Here is a 19522-nt window from a genome sequence, read left to right on the forward strand (position 1 = left end):
CGCTTTATAGCCCACCTCTGCCAGACGAAGATAACACATGATAACCTGGGAATCGTGGCAAAATAATCCTTGTCAGCTGGGTTTCAGTACTCTTTCTGCTTACACAGCTTCATATCATCTTCATGAACTATGAGTAAATAACTCTTTAAGAATATATATATATATATATATATATATATATATATATATATATATATGTGTGTGTGTGTGTGTGTGTGTGTGTGTGTGTGTGTGTGTGTGTGTGTGTGTGTGTGTGTGTGTGTGTGTGTCTTTTAACATATACATATCATTTTCATCATGAGAGAGGCCTCCCATGGGAGGCAACAGATGTCAAATGATTGTTACATTCCCACACGTGTCTTCTGAAAGTCACCACACCAAAGGGATACTATTGCAAGTGGCGTTGAAACACTTCACCAGTGGTGTTGAAACTCTGTGTGACATGACATACGTGTAACAGAAGAGAGCGACACTTTAACAGATCTCATTAGACCACCTAAGCATCTGACCCAAGGATTTCCCCCATTCAACTGCTTACCCAGATGGCTATAGGAAAGAAAGAAATAAAGTTGGATATAAGATTCGCAGGTCAAAGTCAATAAAACTTAAATTCCTAGAAGCGTTCTGGACTGAAGACTGATTCTGAACATGGCCATCGTCATGATTCCTTCCCAAGTCCTGGTTCTTGAGATAACAACTACATCAACCAATCCATCCTCACCAACAACTACATCAACCAATCCATCCTCACCAACAACTACATCAACCAATACATCATCACCAACAACTACATCAACCAATACATCATCACCAACAACTACATCAACCAATACATCATCACCAACAACTACATCAACCAATACATCATCACCAACAACTACATCAACCAATACATCCTCACCAACAACTACATCAACCAATACATCCTCACCAACAACTACATCAACCAATCCATCCTCACCAACAACTACATCAACCAATCCATCCTCACCAACAACTACATCAACCAATACATCCTCACCAACAACTACATCAACCAATACATCCTCACCAACAACTACATCAACCAATACATCATCACCAACAACTACATCAACCAATACATCATCACCAACAACTACATCAACCAATACATCCTCACCAACAACTACATCAACCAATACATCCTCACCAACAACTACATCAACCAATACATCATCACCAACAACTACATCAACCAATACATCATCACCAACAACTACATCAACCAATACATCATCACCAACAACTACATCAACCAATACATCCTCACCAACAACTACATCAACCAATCCATCCTCACCAACAACTACATCAACCAATACATCATCACCAACAACTACATCAACCAATACATCCTCACCAACAACTACATCAACCAATCCATCCTCACCAACAACTACATCAACCAATACATCCTCACCAACAACTACATCAACCAATACATCCTCACCAACAACTACATCAACCAATCCATCCTCACCAACAACTACATCAACCAATACATCATCACCAACAACTACATCAACCAATACATCATCACCAACAACTACATCAACCAATACATCATCACCAACAACTACATCAACCAATACATCATCACCAACAACTACATCAACCAATACATCATCACCAACAACTACATCAACCAATACATCCTCACCAACAACTACATCAACCAATACATCATCACCAACAACTACATCAACCAATCCATCCTCACCAACAACTACATCAACCAATACATCATCACCAACAACTACATCAACCAATCCATCCTCACCAACAACTACATCAACCAATCCATCCTCACCAACAACTACATCAACCAATACATCCTCACCAACAACTACATCAACCAATCCATCCTCACCAACAACTACATCAACCAATACATCATCACCAACAACTACATCAACCAATACATCCTCACCAACAACTACATCAACCAATACATCCTCACCAACAACTACATCAACCAATACATCCTCACCAACAACTACATCAACCAATACATCATCACCAACAACTACATCAACCAATACATCATCACCAACAACTACATCAACCAATACATCATCACCAACAACTACATCAACCAATACATCCTCACCAACAACTACATCAACCAATACATCCTCACCAACAACTACATCAACCAATACATCATCACCAACAACTACATCAACCAATACATCATCACCAACAACTACATCAACCAATCCATCCTCACCAACAACTACATCAACCAATCCATCCTCACCAACAACTACATCAACCAATCCATCCTCACCAACAACTACATCAACCAATACATCATCACCAACAACTACATCAACCAATACATCATCACCAACAACTACATCAACCAATACATCCTCACCAACAACTACATCAACCAATACATCCTCACCAACAACTACATCAACCAATACATCATCACCAACAACTACATCAACCAATACATCATCACCAACAACTACATCAACCAATACATCATCACCAACAACTACATCAACCAATCCATCCTCACCAACAACTACATCAACCAATCCATCCTCACCAACAACTACATCAACCAATACATCATCACCAACAACTACATCAACCAATACATCCTCACCAACAACTACATCAACCAATACATCCTCACCAACAACTACATCAACCAATACATCCTCACCAACAACTACATCAACCAATACATCATCACCAACAACTACATCAACCAATCCATCCTCACCAACAACTACATCAACCAATACATCCTCACCAACAACTACATCAACCAATACATCCTCACCAACAACTACATCAACCAATACATCATCACCAACAACTACATCAACCAATACATCCTCACCAACAACTACATCAACCAATACATCATCACCAACAACTACATCAACCAATCCATCCTCACCAACAACTACATCAACCAATACATCATCACCAACAACTACATCAACCAATACATCATCACCAACAACTACATCAACCAATACATCCTCACCAACAACTACATCAACCAATACATCATCACCAACAACTACATCAACCAATCCATCCTCACCAACAACTACATCAACCAATCCATCCTCACCAACAACTACATCAACCAATACATCCTCACCAACAACTACATCAACCAATACATCATCACCAACAACTACATCAACCAATCCATCCTCACCAACAACTACATCAACCAATACATCATCACCAACAACTACATCAACCAATACATCATCACCAACAACTACATCAACCAATACATCATCACCAACAACTACATCAACCAATACATCATCACCAACAACTACATCAACCAATACATCATCACCAACAACTACATCAACCAATACATCATCACCAACAACTACATCAACCAATACATCATCACCAACAACTACATCAACCAATACATCATCACCAACAACTACATCAACCAATACATCATCACCAACAACTACATCAACCAATACATCATCACCAACAACTACATCAACCAATCCATCCTCACCAACAACTACATCAACCAATACATCCTCACCAACAACTACATCAACCAATACATCATCACCAACAACTACATCAACCAATTCCTAGTTGACTCTCTTTTTTGCAAAACTACATACACTGTTATCCAAGAAGGCAGCACATAAGAAGCTACAGGAGGAAAACAGCCAATATGACAGACTAATTTACGTAAACTGACTGAAGAAAATGTATATATATATATCAAGGCGAATGGCAGTATGATGCATACATTGCTCAAATGTCACAAGAATTCAAAATAATTTTATGATTATGTCAGAGAAAGTGTCATTTCAACGCTAGGTGGTCCATAATTATCAGCTGACTACAGTGAAGGTCTGGTAACTACAGAAAGACTTCATTCATATCATACTTCAGTTTCAGGCACTAAGCCAACGACGGTGTCTATCATCCCAGAGTCGCAGGCAACTTCCTTCTTTATTGTTGCTCCCCGGAAAACCATCATAACCCTCCAGATTGACAAGGAAGATATTCACCATATGAAAGCCAACCTCGTCCAAATCCTCACATTTGTCTTCCAGGTCAGTAGTACGACACTCATCCACTTTGTACCTTACACTCTCATGACTCCTTCCTTAGAGTAACGTTCCATAAAATGTTCAGTATTGTAAGATAACACATTAACACAAAACGTTCTTAATGTTCTTCGTCCAACTACAGTTGATTGCCATTTAAACCATTAAATATACTTATATGATATGCATCATAACTGTGAGGAATATGCTACAGCCACTAAGAACATACTGGTGCAGCATAGAACACAAGAATATAATACAACATTCAAGAATATGCTAACATGGCATGGAGTATGATAAGGCTATAAGAACTATACCATAATAAAGAACTTATCAGTAAGTGTTAGTAATGCACTGTAACCACTGCAAACATACCGTAACGAAGGAAATATATCATGTATATGGAAGAGTAGGAAATATATTCTGTAATATGTTAGCTTTGTCATCCCATTATCTTCCCTTATAAACCGATGCATTTGAGGTAATGTCTTACTAATTATTACACTCAGGGTAACAAGTTGACGGAACTAGTCCAGAACTGATGACTCTCCAAACTCCCTCCCAGGGTCTGCATTGTATTGTCTTCTGTTGCCATCATTTCTATCCTGTAATTCTTTATTTCACGTACATATGAGGCAAGTTCTGTACGTTTTTATATTTTCAGGTTATTACACGTTCCATTGCACTGTTGTCTGTGTAGCTGTCAGTCTACTATGTGTCTGTATGAATGACAATGCTCTCATATGTCTGTGTAGCTGTCAGCGTTCTCATGTGTCATTTGAAATGACTTTCCATATATCTCAGCTATTGGTTCCTCTTACACTATAGGACAGTCCCAGGAAAACTTAGAATTTATGTTATGTTAAGAACAATCTTTAAGCCAGAACGAATGGTGGGTATGATATGAATATAGACGGAACAATTGGTGAAGAGGACAATATCTTATCCCACAGGCGGTCTCCAGCGGGGATATTAGCACCAACTTCTGCATCCAAAGTGCCAACGGAAATGCGTGTTCGCCTCAACAGGTGACCCCAGCCAATAACTTTCTTTCAGTCTTAAAGGGTCGGGATGCTAGGGACATCCCAGCTGGCAGAGTTACATGTATACAGACGATGACGTAAGTAATGCTACTGCTATTGTATTGGTACAACATAATGTGAGAAAATCAAATCAAGTACAGTATGTGAGAATCGCAATTATGTAAACATTGATACCATCACCACAATGTATGTTAGAGCTATATGTTTACAAACAAGACCACAACAAGTATACATTCGTATCGTCATCATCATAAAGTATCTTGCTAACCTCTGTTGTAACCCTTCTGGTAACTGTGGTGTCTTGTTCCAGCATAACCATTATGGAGGTGAGGTTTACAGATGCGTCCTCCGGTCAGCCCTACCCTGGCTGTGACCCTAACAACCAGGATAGATCTCCTCCTCCCTATGTCGAGTTCCGGGACATATACAACGTCACCACCAGGTATGAGGGATGTCGTCTCTTGCTACATAATAATGTACCGTTGTCAAACTATCGCTCATGCAACACCTATCTTTTGTGTGTCCAGCATTACTAGTTCTAGAGAGCGTCCAGCGACTGCTGGTTCTTGGCTGTGTCCAGGGACTGCTGATTCTAGATTGCGTCCAGTAAATGTGTGTAATGTATGTAACGTAATGTTGGAATATTTGTTGTCTATAGTTTGTTTCATGTGTAACTAGTGGTTGTAGTTCTTGTTTATTAATTAACTGAAGATTGTGCTTAGAATTATGTAGTAACTTATGATTTTGGTTGATTTCCTTCCAGATGATGATCATAGTTTGTTTACTGTATGACTAATGGCTCTATTATAACTACGTTTTTACCAATTAGTTCCTGGCTGTAGCTTTCTTTGCTGAACGATCCTGAACTCTAGTTTCTTTGCTGTGCATCAGCTGACTCTAGTTATTGACTGTTTGCCGTGTAAGAGTAAATATCAGGCTTTATCTCACTTACACTTTACCATCCACAGGATCTGCAGTTTGGAGACGAACCTAACGTTCGTCACCTTCGGGGACGAAGTGGAAATGAGATTTGTCTGGAACGGTGACCACAATGTGGTCCCAACCATCAGGTGAGTAGCAAGGCAGAGCTAAAGTGTTCCATCTTATACAGTGAAACAATATTTTGGCCATCAAATATAGTCAACCGGTACTTTGACAAACCATAGGAGATTAACTATTGGAGAAGAGCAATTAACTAATAAATGGTTACCGAGAGAACATGTTCTTCCATGGAAGTTCTACCATGGCAGACCTAGAGTAGCTGGTGTTCTTCTCAGAGTATTTCACATTACGATTCATAATGCCACCCACTTACATGCCTCTAACAAGATTCACTTGGTAGGAGAGATCCGAAGATTCTTTGATATGCCTCATAATGCCAGCGAATAATAGCATAAGTTCTGCTGTAAAGTTGATGCCTTATCAACCAAAGGTAATAGTGATTCCAGCGTTGCCATGGAAGACAGATAATACAGTATACAGTGTGGGGAAGCTTACTCTGGTGGTCTTTAGCTTCCATAAGACTGCTGTGAGTCTACTTATCCTGGAAGATAAGCGCTCTGAGATGAGAGCTTCCTTTCCAGGGTGGAGCAGAGGAGGAACCAACACTGTTGTGGTGGTGTGTTCTACGTCCAACACGAGAGTGGACAGAGTCTCAGACATCATGTCGCTACTTCCCTCAACTACCCAAGGAATTATGAGTCACACATGGAGTGTCCTTACGTCTTCCGGGTAAGCTTAGCCAAGGCTCTGTATTTCTTCACTTTCCTGGGTACGTCCACCGTATATATCTTTCTTACAAGATTATATATTCCGTGAAATATTTCTAACCAGATCTCTGTTCATCTTTTCAGAGAGGATCAACAAGAGTTTTTAACAACCTTAAGACATTTTGGATATAAACCATCTACTCTCTCTACTTTACAGTGTATTCCAAAAACCCTCGGTCGCACTTGCTCAGTCAAGCTAGATTTTATTGACTTTGGGTTGGAGTTTGGTAGTCCTGTACGAGAGAGTGACAATGGTCAGTGCCAGGGGCAGGATAACATAAGGGTTACAACATGCAACGCCATCAGCAGCAGCCACACTCAAACGTTAGCAGCATCCATAGTTTGGTTCATCAGTGCAACCCCAGCCTCTCTTATGTCCATCACTAGTTAGAATTTTATACAAGATATAATTTAAGCTTACCATAAATGATTAACCCAGTGGTATAACACTATGATGTGTCTGCTATTACTAGCCTCTCATGAGTTGTTGCTGAGATGGTAAAGAAAACCAGTGTTCACGTGGTAATATATCTCGTCTTATGGGCACGTGGTGCACGTGCTTCCTCCTCCTCATACCTTCTCCTCCTCAGGTACTGCTCCGACCGCCCACCCACGACAAGCATCACGGCTGAGAACCAGATCCTCGTTTTCTTCTCCAGTAACAACGAACCCACGGTTGGCCGAGGCTTCGCCTTATCCTACACAGCTCTGGACGAAGTCTACGGTGAGTAGCCTCAGTGTGGCTCGTTTGTTGAGAGTAATTATGGTCTGGATCACCAGGCAGGCCAGTTTATATAGATGACCAGAGGTGTGCAAGTCTTAGTGTTCTTTACTTCTTCCTTCTTTATTTTTTGGTCTTTTTAGAAAAGATGTTATGAAGTATTGCTACAGTATGAGAGTTGTGGACGAACGGAAGAAAGTGAAAGATAAAACTGAGAAATCAGATAACAAACAGAAGTTTAGAAACTTATGTGATAGTAGAGAAGGTTCAAGAAATGGGCCCCCTGAGTGTAGAACTCCCTCCCCATACAGTACAAATGGGTAATTAGAAATAAGTAATATATGCATATATCGACACATAGTCATACTCACACCAGCACACAAACACATGCAAAACACGTGTGTGTTTCACTTATCTTTCATAACAAAATGACTTTCGTTTCTTTCAGGTGTTTACGGGGACATGGAGATCGAAGCCCACTGCCGTAAGATGCTTATTTCCTTTGTTCTTTATCATACAATTATCATCCCCCAAAATGATTTGGGTGGCTAAGAAGTAGATAGAAAATTTTGATTATCAGAATTAGAAATAAGAAAATATTATCAAAGGTCGTACATGAGGAGGAACAGAAGGAGCAATTGAGGATCGAGTGTGTAAGAAGGTTGTGGAAGAGACGCAATAAGAAGTATGTGTGTTGACAGTGGTAGGGAAAAAGGACCAGGTAATAGAAATGTCTGTTGGAGGCTGGGAAAATCAGGAATAAACGAGCGTGAGAGAGTAAAACGAGGTAGAGGTGAGGAATACTTGTATGTGAGGAGTATATCATTGACGAAGAGAGGAATACATGTATGAAAGGTAGTGTACGGCGATATAGAATGAGGAACACACGTATAAAAGGGAGATAGTAACGATAAAGTGTGAAATACATGGATGAGAGGGGCATAGCAGTGGATGTCTATAAAATACATGTATGAGAGCGGTACAGCAATAACAAATCTAGAAATATGTGTATGGGAGGAGTAAAACAAAGACTCAATCAGGAATGCAGATGTGAGAGTAGTAAACCGAGGACATCAGTCGTCCCTCTCACTGTGTCCCATCTCTTTATAAGTTGCCAAAGGGGATATATTACTGCTGTTGTCTTTGTAATCTCTTCGACATAGTTCGCCATCAACGAGCATTGTACCTCCCTATTCTCTTTGGTTCTTCCCATACGTCTGCTCACTCGTATGACTCCCACTGATCATTTCTCTCCACATACCCAGGCTTCCACAGTACTCACTCCCTTCACACAATAAACTCTTCCCCTCACTCATCAAGTGCGTCCCTCGCCACTCTCATCCGCTCTCACTCCCTCACCCAGGATGTGGCTCGTCCATCCCTGAGTCTATCATCAGGCAAGAGGAGCAGCTGAAGATCTTCAACAATGATGTGAAGTTGGAGAAGAAAAAGAAGATGTTAAACAAAACAAATCTGAAGAGGAAGAGGAATTCAAGACTGATAAAGAAAATAAGCAATGAAGATGAGGCAAAGGAGACAGTTAGAGGAAAAGGAATTAATAACAAAAATGATAACAGGAAGAAACTCAATAGGCAGGAAAAGGTTAAGAGAATAAGAAATCAAAATAGGAGAAAGCTGAAAAAAGAAGGTGAGAAACAATCAATCATGAAAAAACAGGAAACACAAGTAGGAAAGAACCATAGGGAAAAACAAATGAAGAATAGATACAAAAAAAGGAAGACTCGCAACGGAGAGAAACCAGACGTGGAAACAAAAGAAACAATGAAGATTTCAGATACAGATGAAGAGATGAACAGTGGAATTACTGGAAGTAAAGTTCAGCGTGAGGAAGGAAAGACGTACGACCAAAATACTTCAGCTCAGGAAAGTCATCCAACAAGGACAACTGCCAAGCGAAGACGTGAGAAGCATCAGAGGTCGAACAAGAAAGTCAAGGAGCAGCGAGACGCTACGATGGCTCTGCTGAAGGAGAGAAAAACGAGGCCATCAAAGAGAGATTCTGTCTCGAAAATCTCAAGGGTAGAGGGCGGGACGATCAGCAAACAGCAGGAGCAGCAACCCTTCATGGTAAGTTGTACTGTGTCTACCTTATTATCATAGTTACGTTCTGTCAAGGATTGTAATTCTATCATTGACCTTCACATGGGATGTATGTTCATCACTCGATATGATAACTATTGCTTATACCACCGCAAGGACTCGTTCCATTATCATGTGACTTGGACGATGCTTCGAATTTGGTCTGACTCACTAACGTAAACTTGCTTTTAGAACATTCCGATTCACGTATATATATATATATATACATATATATATATATATATATATATATATATATATATATATATATATATATATATATATATATATATATATATATATATGTGTGTGTGTGTGTATGTGTGTGTGTGTGTATGTGTGTGTGTGTGTGTGTGTGTTAAGAAGGTAAACATTTCCTCCAGGTTGTTGTTATGCAAACGAAACTTCGCTGTTCACCAAGAAAGGAAACTCAGGAAACGCAAAGAAGTAAACGTCAGATACCCAGAGAAGCAGAGAATAAACATAAGAATAAGAATAAAGATGATGATAAAAAGAAGAAAAAGAAAAAGAAGAAGAAGAAGAAGCCTAAAATCGAAATCGCTCGCATGTGTAATGGTGTCCTGGTGAATGACCGGTTCGTACTGACGTGTACCTCCTGCTGTACATACTGTTTGTGAGTATTCAGCTGTTGTCACTACACTCACTGTTGGTAAGACAACGTTTTCTTTATTATGTTTCCAAAGGTTTAATATTTTTTTCGTCTGTGATTTACGCATATTCTCGTCCTGCATTATTTTTCCTGGTCAAAAGCCTTTATGTTGGATTTAATTTCTTGTTTCTTCATTCATGATTGTGTAATTGATAACAACTGTCTTTACTCACAGGGAAATCTGGAATGAAAGATTTAGAGAATCCCAAAAAACATCTCATTCTCACCTTAACGCTGATGGAAGGGAATTATCCCTTAGCATTGACGGAGGGAATGAACCCTCTATCACTAATGGAAGGGAAGATCCCGCTGATGGAAGGGAAGATCCCGCTGATGGAAGGGAAGAGCCCCTTAACGGTGATGGAGGGAATGGGATCGCTGATGGAAGGGAAGGACTTCTCAATACCGATGATGAAGGCGGACCCATTAACACCAGAAGACTGAGGCGTGATTCTGAGAGGAGAAAGCAAGGCAACGGAACGCGAGTACGAAAGATTAAGAAGCTGAGAAGACTGGAAGATAAGCTGGATATAATAAGAGATACGAAAGACGAAGCCTTGAAGGAGCGCTTTTCCAGACGCAGAAACAAGAGTGGGGGTAAGGTTGGGAAAAACAGAGCAAAAGAGAAATTGAGGAATGATATTAAACAAAATATCGGAGGCAAAAAGATATTGACAGAAGATGGAGGTAAAAACTCTAACAAAGGCAAGTTGAAGGCTGTGAAAAAAGGCAAAAGGAAGAATGATGGTAATATTAGGGCACGAAATAGGGCCAGGAAAACACAAAAACGAAAGGTTAGTAACAAGAAACATAGAAAAGACAAGAAAACGGATAAAGGGAACACGAAAGAGATCATGAAAAGTGGTGATAAGATAAAGGAAGCTCAGATTGATAAAGAAAAGAATGATCATAAACGCAGGGGAAACCGCATGAAAACAGACGAAAAAGAGAATAGGAAAATTAGGAAAAGAAAACCAATTCAGAAGACTGGACAAAACCAGGCGAAAGACACAAGACAAGTGGATGCCATACTGACGGGCCAGGAAACAAGGAACCACACTACAGGAGGCCTTTCTGTGAAGCAGGGAGCAGAACTCAGTGGTCAGACAAGAAGTAATCAGATAAGTGGCAGTGAAAGAATGCAGGAAAAGAAGCAGAGAAAGAAGAAGAAGAAGAAGAAGAAGAAGAAGAAGAAGAAGAAGGTGAGGTGTGAGAAACCCACGATAAGAAATATTCAACTGGCCATTGGACAAACCAACATAAAAATTAATAGGTTATCCAGGGTCAACCTCAAACAACCTTTAGCGCTATATATTCCTGAGGAATGTGTTGAGAAAATGAAGAGGAAAAAAGGTAAGCAAAGTTCCGATTTATCAACATGGGATTATACTAGATCTGCAATGTCCATTCTCATATAACATTTTTGTATATATAATGTCTTGGTCTCATCGGCTGTGATGGACACAAACTTCGAATGAAGTAAAGTACTTTGTCTTCGGTAAGATTGTTAGCACACAGGATGGCTTACTCAGTATTTGTATATTATTTTCTTTTGAGTCTTTAGTCACTGAAAGATTCCACATCAAGATCAGGCCATAAATGATATATGAGAGATGATAAGAGGAAACAAGGGAAGGTATTCAAAAATTTTGAAGGTACTGAAAAACTGTTTGTTTAAAAAGGTGCCAGGTCGTAGCTACTGGGAAAGACATGAGATGGTAGAGGGTTCCAATGCCGTTCCTGAGATATTTAACTCATTGTAAGTACTTCACTACAGATGGCCAGAAGAGATTCCCCGTCCAATGCCCAGTCCTGCTGGAACTAACGCACCCAGTAGACTTTGGTCCTAAAATATCACCAATATGTTTACCATTCTTCGACACCTTCAACCTGGCGGGGATAAGCGGCTCTTCCATCGGTTATGGCTTCAAGAATACTTTGAAGGACAGTTAGTATTGTACTTTAATAGTTAAATCATTATCATTATCATCACATGAAACTGTACCCACTAGTCATCTAACTTTAGTTCATCATGTTTTAGAGAATACCGAAGTGTCTTCACATGAAGTTAATAAGAAAGAAAAAGTTGAGTTTATGTATCACGAGGAACTGAAGATGAGATTAACTGAAACACTTCTGCAGGTTATGTGAACTTGTCACTCTGAAGGTTGTGGTCAACAAGTTGAAAGTTATGAGTAGAATAATAGTTATTATTTAATGTTTCATTGTATGTAGAATGAAAATATCTGAAATTCATAATCAACAAGTCAGCTTTGGCCAGTTCCATCACATCATCTGCATCACACTTACTGATTTAGCTTGACACTGTTCAACAGACAAATATTGGCCTCAATATCCATCTTCTTCCTCAGAGAATACCAACCATCCTTTCACGTTGACGAACATAAGAGAACTGCCAGCACCACAGTGTCAGGAGAGACTTGGTGGTCAGGTGGTGGACGAGACCATGATGTGTACTGTGAGCGGCCACAACAGGGGCATGTGTTATGTGAGTTCCTTCTGCAAAATTGCACTTATAACGTCCCAGATTTTTCGTATTTATTATACTCTTTCTCTGAACAATAAAGTCAAATTCTCTTTATCAGTATGGAAGGTAATTGTGGTAGATTATGTTGCTAGTGATCCTCATTTGTTCATATATCATCATATTGATCTCTTGTCATCCTTTCCTGGACAGAGAGATGAGGGAGGTCCTCTCATGGTATACAGGACCAGGGAGGCAGGTTATGACTCCTACCTCACTACTTACGCTGTTCTGGTGAGTTCCTTCATATCCAGTACCCATCTTTCTTTATTCTCTCTTCCTGTATTGTTCTACACATTGTGATCAAATACATATTCCTTCTCTCTCGTCTTATTTACCTGGAAAACTTACATATTCTATTGAGATGATATACTGCTTCGTAATGCCAAAGCTATATGACTGACAAGAGTTGTGAAGCAGTAACTAGAAAATGAAATGAGGTGAACATTTCTAATCCAGAAAACATTTTGTTGTTAAGGAAATTTTCTCAGTTCATCTGGTAGATAAACAAATACTATCAGTTTACAATACATTACGTTTAATTGGTTTTCATAACGCATCCTTTTATGTAATGACTTACGACCATCAGTGTTTGATTTAAGAAAACTATTTCTTTTTTCAGTTTTTATTTCTGTTTGTTTTATGAGGTGCAGCCCCGTCTGCTGTACTGAACAATGAATGAAATGATCTACATTTTCTTAAGATGATACGACTACTGTTATATTATATACCTAGGCTGATATCACCTACTTTATCTGTTCCCATTTTTTTGTAATCACCAGAAAGTGTGTTGGTCAGGTGTATGTGCAACGATGAATAACATGTCATTAACTATCGTTTTCCACAGTCTGTTCCAGGATGCAGGAAACGGACTAAGACGCCATTTAGATCAAGCTTCCGTAGAACCCGACGAGCTGCTGACAGGGACAAGGAGGAGCCTGGCACGACCTACACTGCCGAGCCTCCGCCAGGAGATAAACAAAGGAAGAACAAGACGTCTGTATCTGATGACGATGAGAGTTTGAGGCCTGAGAAAACACAATCACACAAGAAAGGGAAAGGCGGAAATAAGAACAAAAATAAGAATAAGAATAAGAAAAAGAAGAAGAAGAAGAAAAGTGTTCCTCAACCCAAAAAATACAACAAAAATCAAACAACCAACGTCAATGTTGACGTCTGGATTAAGATGAACTCATACGTCAACTGGATCTTGAAGGTGGTGTTCTATGAGAGAGACTACCTCATATGCCAACGTCCCCTGGACGTCAGCTCGGCTCAGGAAGGTGGCGCTGCTGCAGTTCAGAGGTGCAAACCCTAAACATCCATATTAGTGGTGACTGTCTGTTACAGACCTTAAGACACAAAACTTGGATCCAGGGCACCGGAGAAGGCCCACAGCCCGAGGTTAGAAGGTCAAAGATAATAGACTCTTGTTGTATTGGGGGTTTGGTCACCTTCTAACAACCAATTGTTTATATATGTGGAAAGACATATTTCTTAGCTTTTGTTGAAAAAGTAAATTAATACATTTGAATCGAGAAAGCCATGTGTGACTCATGTTAAGGAAGTTTTCATCACTAAATGTTTAACAAAAAACTTTTTGCATTATTGAATATTCGGTGAGAATGCGACAGTTCATCAGACCCATGAACACCAGTCTATGGTCCTGCCACAGACTGGCCCTGTGATGCTGAACTATGAATGTCAGTCAGTAGCCCTGTGATAACAGTAACTCCTGTCACAGATTGGCGTTGTAGTAACATGTAAGATATACTTTGAAACGCGATAGATCTGAAGTTATTTTATTTTTCTATTCAAAGACGAAATGCTTTTGTTAAGTATATTGCTGCGCACCTGTCCTTCTATACACATGTACTGTTGTACACCTGTTGTGATGTACACTTGTTGTGCTGTGCACCTGTTGTTCTAGTGTGATGTTTTCCAATTTTTCATGGCATGCCATTTTTCTACGCGTGATCTGGCTAATGAAACTGTGACAATGTTCATTACGACGTGAGACGTGCGCTGGGATGTTTATAGTGTTCTAATAAAATGAAGTGGTGAGGCAGTTATTAACAGCAGTTTTATGTTCTTTTTGGCAGCAGTAGTTTTCTTCACGAGTAGATAGAGCGATAAAAAGACTATGGTCCAATCTAAAAAAAAATATTCATTCCTGTTTGATCGTTCTTGCTCTAATGCCTAAGGGGAGAATGTAATTAGTAGTGAAACTCTCCTCTTCTCTGCCTCCATTACTGCTCACGATCTGTAAAGATGCAGTTCGCAGTCACACTACACCTTTATCAAAGAAGGTGTGAAGATTCAGCTTCATCTTCTATGGGTATATATTCCTAGTCATAACATAAAGCACCTCCAACAGCGAATCTAATTCGGTCTTTCCTCATTTACCCGACGAGATAAATCTTTAGCTGACATTTCTTATGATAAAGCCGCTCCTTTAACTACCTTAATCTCTTCCATATTTTTTTTAGATTATCCCATATCTACTCTTTCTCCCACTGAATATGTGCCCTCTCCTTTATCTTCCGTATACCAGGTGTTACAAGTACTCTTAAATCTACATGTAAGTAAGTGGTATGTTCAGGATAGAATACCTTAAAGAAGTGTACGTCCCAACTACATTCGATCTTTCTGCACGTAATTCATCTCTTTCTTAGAATCCCATTATGGAAATAATTCTTGTTTATCTGTCAGCCAGAATGGAATCAAAAGCCTTCCTCCTCACTAACTCCTGCTATCACGTCCCATTAAGCATCTCATTTCATTTCCTTCAACAGTGCAGCCCCTTCCCTGTCCTACAGGCATTTTTAGGCTACTGCTCTTGCAAGCTGTCTGCTTGAGTGTCTGTCATTAAAGCGTGGGCCAGTGGTATTCGGCCGGCAGCTGCTTCTTACAGATTCTGTGAGGAGAGCAGCCAAAGGAGGACTGGCCGTTATGATAACTCCAAGTCTCTTTGAACGTCGGATCAATGGAAATTTCCTCCTTCTTTAATGTTCCTTCTCCTCTTAAAACTTGTACTTCTTTGTGAGTCAAGTCTTCAAACACCCAAGGGACTACATAAATTGATGAGAGAGAGAGAGAGAGAGAGGGGGGGGGGACAAAAAAGGAGTAAAATATAAAAAACTTATCCAAAATATTATTTCATCTTTACTCAGTGCTGATAGGGATGTGGGCTGTGCCCTTACATTCTGAAGGTATGCAAGGTTCCTGAGCATGTACACCTGATGCACCTAATACCGGGATTGGGATTTTATTGAGATTCACGAGTTTGCTCGATAACTCAATGTCTACTGAACTGAAATGGTTTTGGTGAATCTCGACAAGAAGTTTACACTAACATAGACCTGACAGACCGAGACCTGTCTGAAGCCTTTGACACTGTTGGCGATTGCTGTGGATTCTGTCCCTGAAGTAGTCTATATCCCTCTGCACGGGTGGAGGACACACACGACACTGGAAATTGCTTCGATACAGGAAGTACACCAGATCTGTGAAGAATCATGGAAGATTCCAGTTTGAAATACTATTCGTTAACTGGAAAACATTAGGCATAAGACTAAATGTTGTTGATATGTTTTTGAATATGCTTTGTTAAAGTGTGTGTGTGTGTGTGTGTGTGTGTGTGTGTGTAAGTGATAGTTGTTTCCGGTTACGCAAATGTGACTTCTGGTGGTCGGGCCATTACATTTCATGACACTCTCAAGACAAATTAGAATGTTAAAATAATTTCATAAATAAAGCTATCTTGTTTATATGAATATTCTCTAACATTGACGTCCTAATTCTATGTGTGCTTAATTATTACATTTCTCCCGAACAGAGAGTTTTCACTAGAGCAGAGCTGGTCCAGTCAATACATTGGTTAATATTTCTAATGTGAATGAATAACGTTCGAAATGACAACCACTGTACTGATTGGACCAATGCTACTTCAGGTAGCTCTTCTGGCTCAGGCTGGGGTACCTAAGTTGACAGATACCATGTTATCTCTCACACTAGGGTACTCACAGGTACAATGTTACCTCCTACAACAGCAATGGCACAATAGGGTACTCACTTCTGACGGTAGAGGTCCTCTGGTCGCAATTCCTGACACCGGGATCTATGAGGCAGTTGACGACGAAGGGGATGTTTTCGTCCCTCAGAAGGTGAGCCAACTCCTGCCTGCCCTCGACTGTGCCCGCTTTAAGGGCTCTTAAGGCATCCCCCTGCCCACTGGAGAGGTCGGCCAACCACACCAACACCACCATTAAAGGTAGCGCTATCAGACGTGCGCTCCACCTGTAAGAGACCAGAAGGATGATCATCAGACTTTCGAACTGCAGGGAGAACATTGTAGCCATCTGCAGTGCGTCGCAGTAGACTCAGATGTCGTGTACAAGTAATTCACAGATGTCTACATTTATTGTCACGCATCCATGGCATATATCCATGTACTTCTATACCTTTATCGTACATTCACGCATTATTTCATTACTAAGTCTTTTTGATTTACAGGATGATCAGTATAGACTACCGTCTTGTAGCGGGGAGTCGTTTAACTGTGTCCTCTCAGCTAACATTAGGAAAACAAATTCAAAGCTAATTCCTCACAGAAACGTATCGTATCTGCCAATCAGAGAGCAACAATCGCTTATTGACTCCCGTGGTGTAACTGTTAGCGCACTTGACCATGATGGATTCACGGGCCGCTCAGCGTCGAGAGCATAAGTTCGAATCCTGGTTGCGGCAGTTGGTTCACAGCCAACCCAGCTGTTCATCCACTCCTAAGGTTTGGTCGACATAATGAGTAATTGGTTCAGGTGTAGATGGCTGAGGCGCAGTACAAAACCTGCCGTTCTCTGAGCGTGTCATCACCCTGTTTGAGCCGGCAAATTCCAGGAAATTAATTGACAACAACGTCACAGTTTACATCGAATAAGCAAACAGAGTAAACACTCGAGGGAAGTAATCCTCTGTTGATAAGGTGAATATATAGCTTATGAGAGAGAGAGAGAGAGAGAGAGAGAGAGAGAGAGAGAGAGAGAGAGAGAGAGAGAGAGAGAGAGAGAGAGAGAGAGAACATGCTTGTTTGACGTACGGTGATTCGTCAAAGAAGCATGTATGCACGAAACGAGTTTCTTGTATAATCTTCATGACATCATCATCATCATCATGACATCATCATCATCATCATGACATCATCATCGTCATCATCTAGCAGGAAAGCTGGTATGTGTGTGTGTGTGTGTGTATACTCCCCGTAGCAACGAGGGATAACCATCACTTAACAGTGGTGAATTTTTTTTGCCCTAGGCCTCAAGGTTAAAGCCATCAGCCACTTCCCTTACAACAGGTGATCACCTGTTCTCAAGCGATTCTTTGTGGCCTTGAATATCTGTCACTCACACACACACACACACACACACACACACACACACACACACGCACACACACACACACACACACACACACACACACACACACACACAGCGCATACCTACGCATACACGATCCCATGCCATTATAAATAAAGGAATACGTACATAGCCACATATCAGAACGTTCACATACACAAATTCGCATACACAAATATAGACAGACATACATAGGGACGCATATTTCTTTCCACAGACTTGTATACATCTAGTCACACGTGTGACTATATATCTATATCTATATCTATCTATCTATCTATCTATCTATCTATCTATCTATATATATATATATATATATAGCGATGGGAATGGATGAAGGCAGCAAGTAGGGATATGTACATGAGTATGTATGTATATGTTGAAATGTATATGTATATATATGTGCGTGTGTGAGCGTTCATGTATATATATGTGTGTGTGGGTGGATTGGGCCATTCCTCGGCTGTTTCCTTGCGCTACGTCGCTAACGCGGGAGATGGCGGTTAAGTATAATACAAATAATAAAAAGTATATATATTGCCATGGACTTAGGGTCTACTTGATCCTTTATGCCTCCTACAAATGGGAGACTAAAGCAAGACCTGGGCAACCAGTGTGAGTAGCAACACTACCACTTCTACTGTATGTTGGAGGTAATACTCACATGCTTGGCTCGATGACGGGTTAGCTGACACTGAGGGTGCTTGAGCGTGACTGTGTGGCTTGTCCTGTGTCCTTCTCTATTTATACCCGGACAACCAGGAATATCATGTAAATGGCACATGCTGGAGGGTGGAGCTTTGGAGGAAGGAGGAGCAAAAAGACAGGAAAGGTTCAAATGGTAAATTGGTTTTAGTTACACATCATTTGTCTTTGAGATTATGATCCTTAGAAACTTAATTATTGTTGAATAATAGCATGGTGAAGGATGTGAGAATATATGACATGGAACCTCCTTAACAAGTGACCTCATGGACGTTGTGTGAAAACGCTTGGCCCTGAGGAATTTCTCTCTGAGCGTAGATTGCTTATGGAAGCACTACGGTCAACAAGATAAAATGTTGTCATTAGGAAACATCTTTCGTGTCTTATTGGCAATTTCCCTTTTACTTTACACTATAAAGGCTCATCAAACATCCCAGAACATTCTGAATTCGAGACCATCTCAT

The 19522-nt window shown here is 40.2% G+C and overlaps 2 protein-coding genes and 1 long non-coding RNA gene across 4 annotated transcripts; 2 read left to right on the top strand and 1 right to left on the bottom strand.

Moving 5' to 3' along the window:
* Nucleotides 1-542: 542 nt before the first annotated feature.
* LOC139756990 (uncharacterized) lies at nt 543-11812 on the top strand. Its single transcript, XM_071676931.1, has 12 exons — nt 543-588; nt 3934-4097; nt 5045-5211; nt 5445-5576; nt 6103-6204; nt 6718-6865; nt 7061-7227; nt 7494-7627; nt 8073-8108; nt 8988-9712; nt 10108-10358; nt 10570-11812. Exons 1-12 carry the CDS (start codon nt 543-545, stop codon nt 11810-11812), a joined length of 3315 nt encoding a protein of 1104 aa, XP_071533032.1.
* LOC139757089 (uncharacterized) lies at nt 11784-15949 on the top strand. Of its 2 annotated transcripts, XM_071677158.1 has the most exons (4): nt 11784-12342; nt 12767-12903; nt 13093-13173; nt 13787-15949. In XM_071677158.1, exons 1-4 carry the CDS (start codon nt 12126-12128, stop codon nt 14255-14257), a joined length of 906 nt encoding a protein of 301 aa, XP_071533259.1. In that variant the 5' UTR covers nt 11784-12125; the 3' UTR covers nt 14258-15949. The 2 variants fall into 2 exon arrangements, with proteins under 2 accessions (XP_071533259.1, XP_071533258.1); XM_071677157.1 differs by having other exon boundaries at nt 12767-13173.
* Nucleotides 15950-16091: 142 nt separating this feature from the next.
* On the bottom strand, nt 16092-19148 carry LOC139757090 (uncharacterized). Its single transcript, XR_011714497.1, has 3 exons — nt 19018-19148; nt 17015-17238; nt 16092-16445 (listed from the first exon to the last, which is right to left on the bottom strand). It is a non-coding gene; the product is annotated as an uncharacterized lncRNA (long non-coding RNA).
* Between the last annotated feature and the right edge of the window lie 374 nt (nt 19149-19522).

This window comes from Panulirus ornatus, chromosome 24 (genome assembly GCF_036320965.1).
Source record: "Panulirus ornatus isolate Po-2019 chromosome 24, ASM3632096v1, whole genome shotgun sequence".
Taxonomy (NCBI): domain Eukaryota; kingdom Metazoa; phylum Arthropoda; class Malacostraca; order Decapoda; family Palinuridae; genus Panulirus; species Panulirus ornatus.

What these genes read in the sequence shown, in the direction of transcription:
- LOC139756990 (XM_071676931.1), top strand. Translation starts at nt 543, where the DNA reads ATGGCTATAGGAAAGAAAGAAATAAAGTTGGATATAAGATTCGCAG. An exon ending in ACATGTATACAGACGATGAC is followed by an intron (nt 5,212 to 5,444) that starts GTAAGTAATGCT and finishes GTCTTGTTCCAG; the next exon opens with CATAACCATTATGGAGGTGA. An exon ending in AGGAGCAGCAACCCTTCATG is followed by an intron (nt 9,713 to 10,107) that starts GTAAGTTGTACT and finishes CATTTCCTCCAG; the next exon opens with GTTGTTGTTATGCAAACGAA.
- LOC139757089 (XM_071677157.1), top strand. Translation starts at nt 12,126, where the DNA reads ATGCCGTTCCTGAGATATTTAACTCATTGTAAGTACTTCACTACAGAT. An exon ending in CAAGAATACTTTGAAGGACA is followed by an intron (nt 12,343 to 12,766) that starts GTTAGTATTGTA and finishes CTTCTTCCTCAG; the next exon opens with AGAATACCAACCATCCTTTC. An exon ending in TCACTACTTACGCTGTTCTG is followed by an intron (nt 13,174 to 13,786) that starts GTGAGTTCCTTC and finishes CGTTTTCCACAG; the next exon opens with TCTGTTCCAGGATGCAGGAA.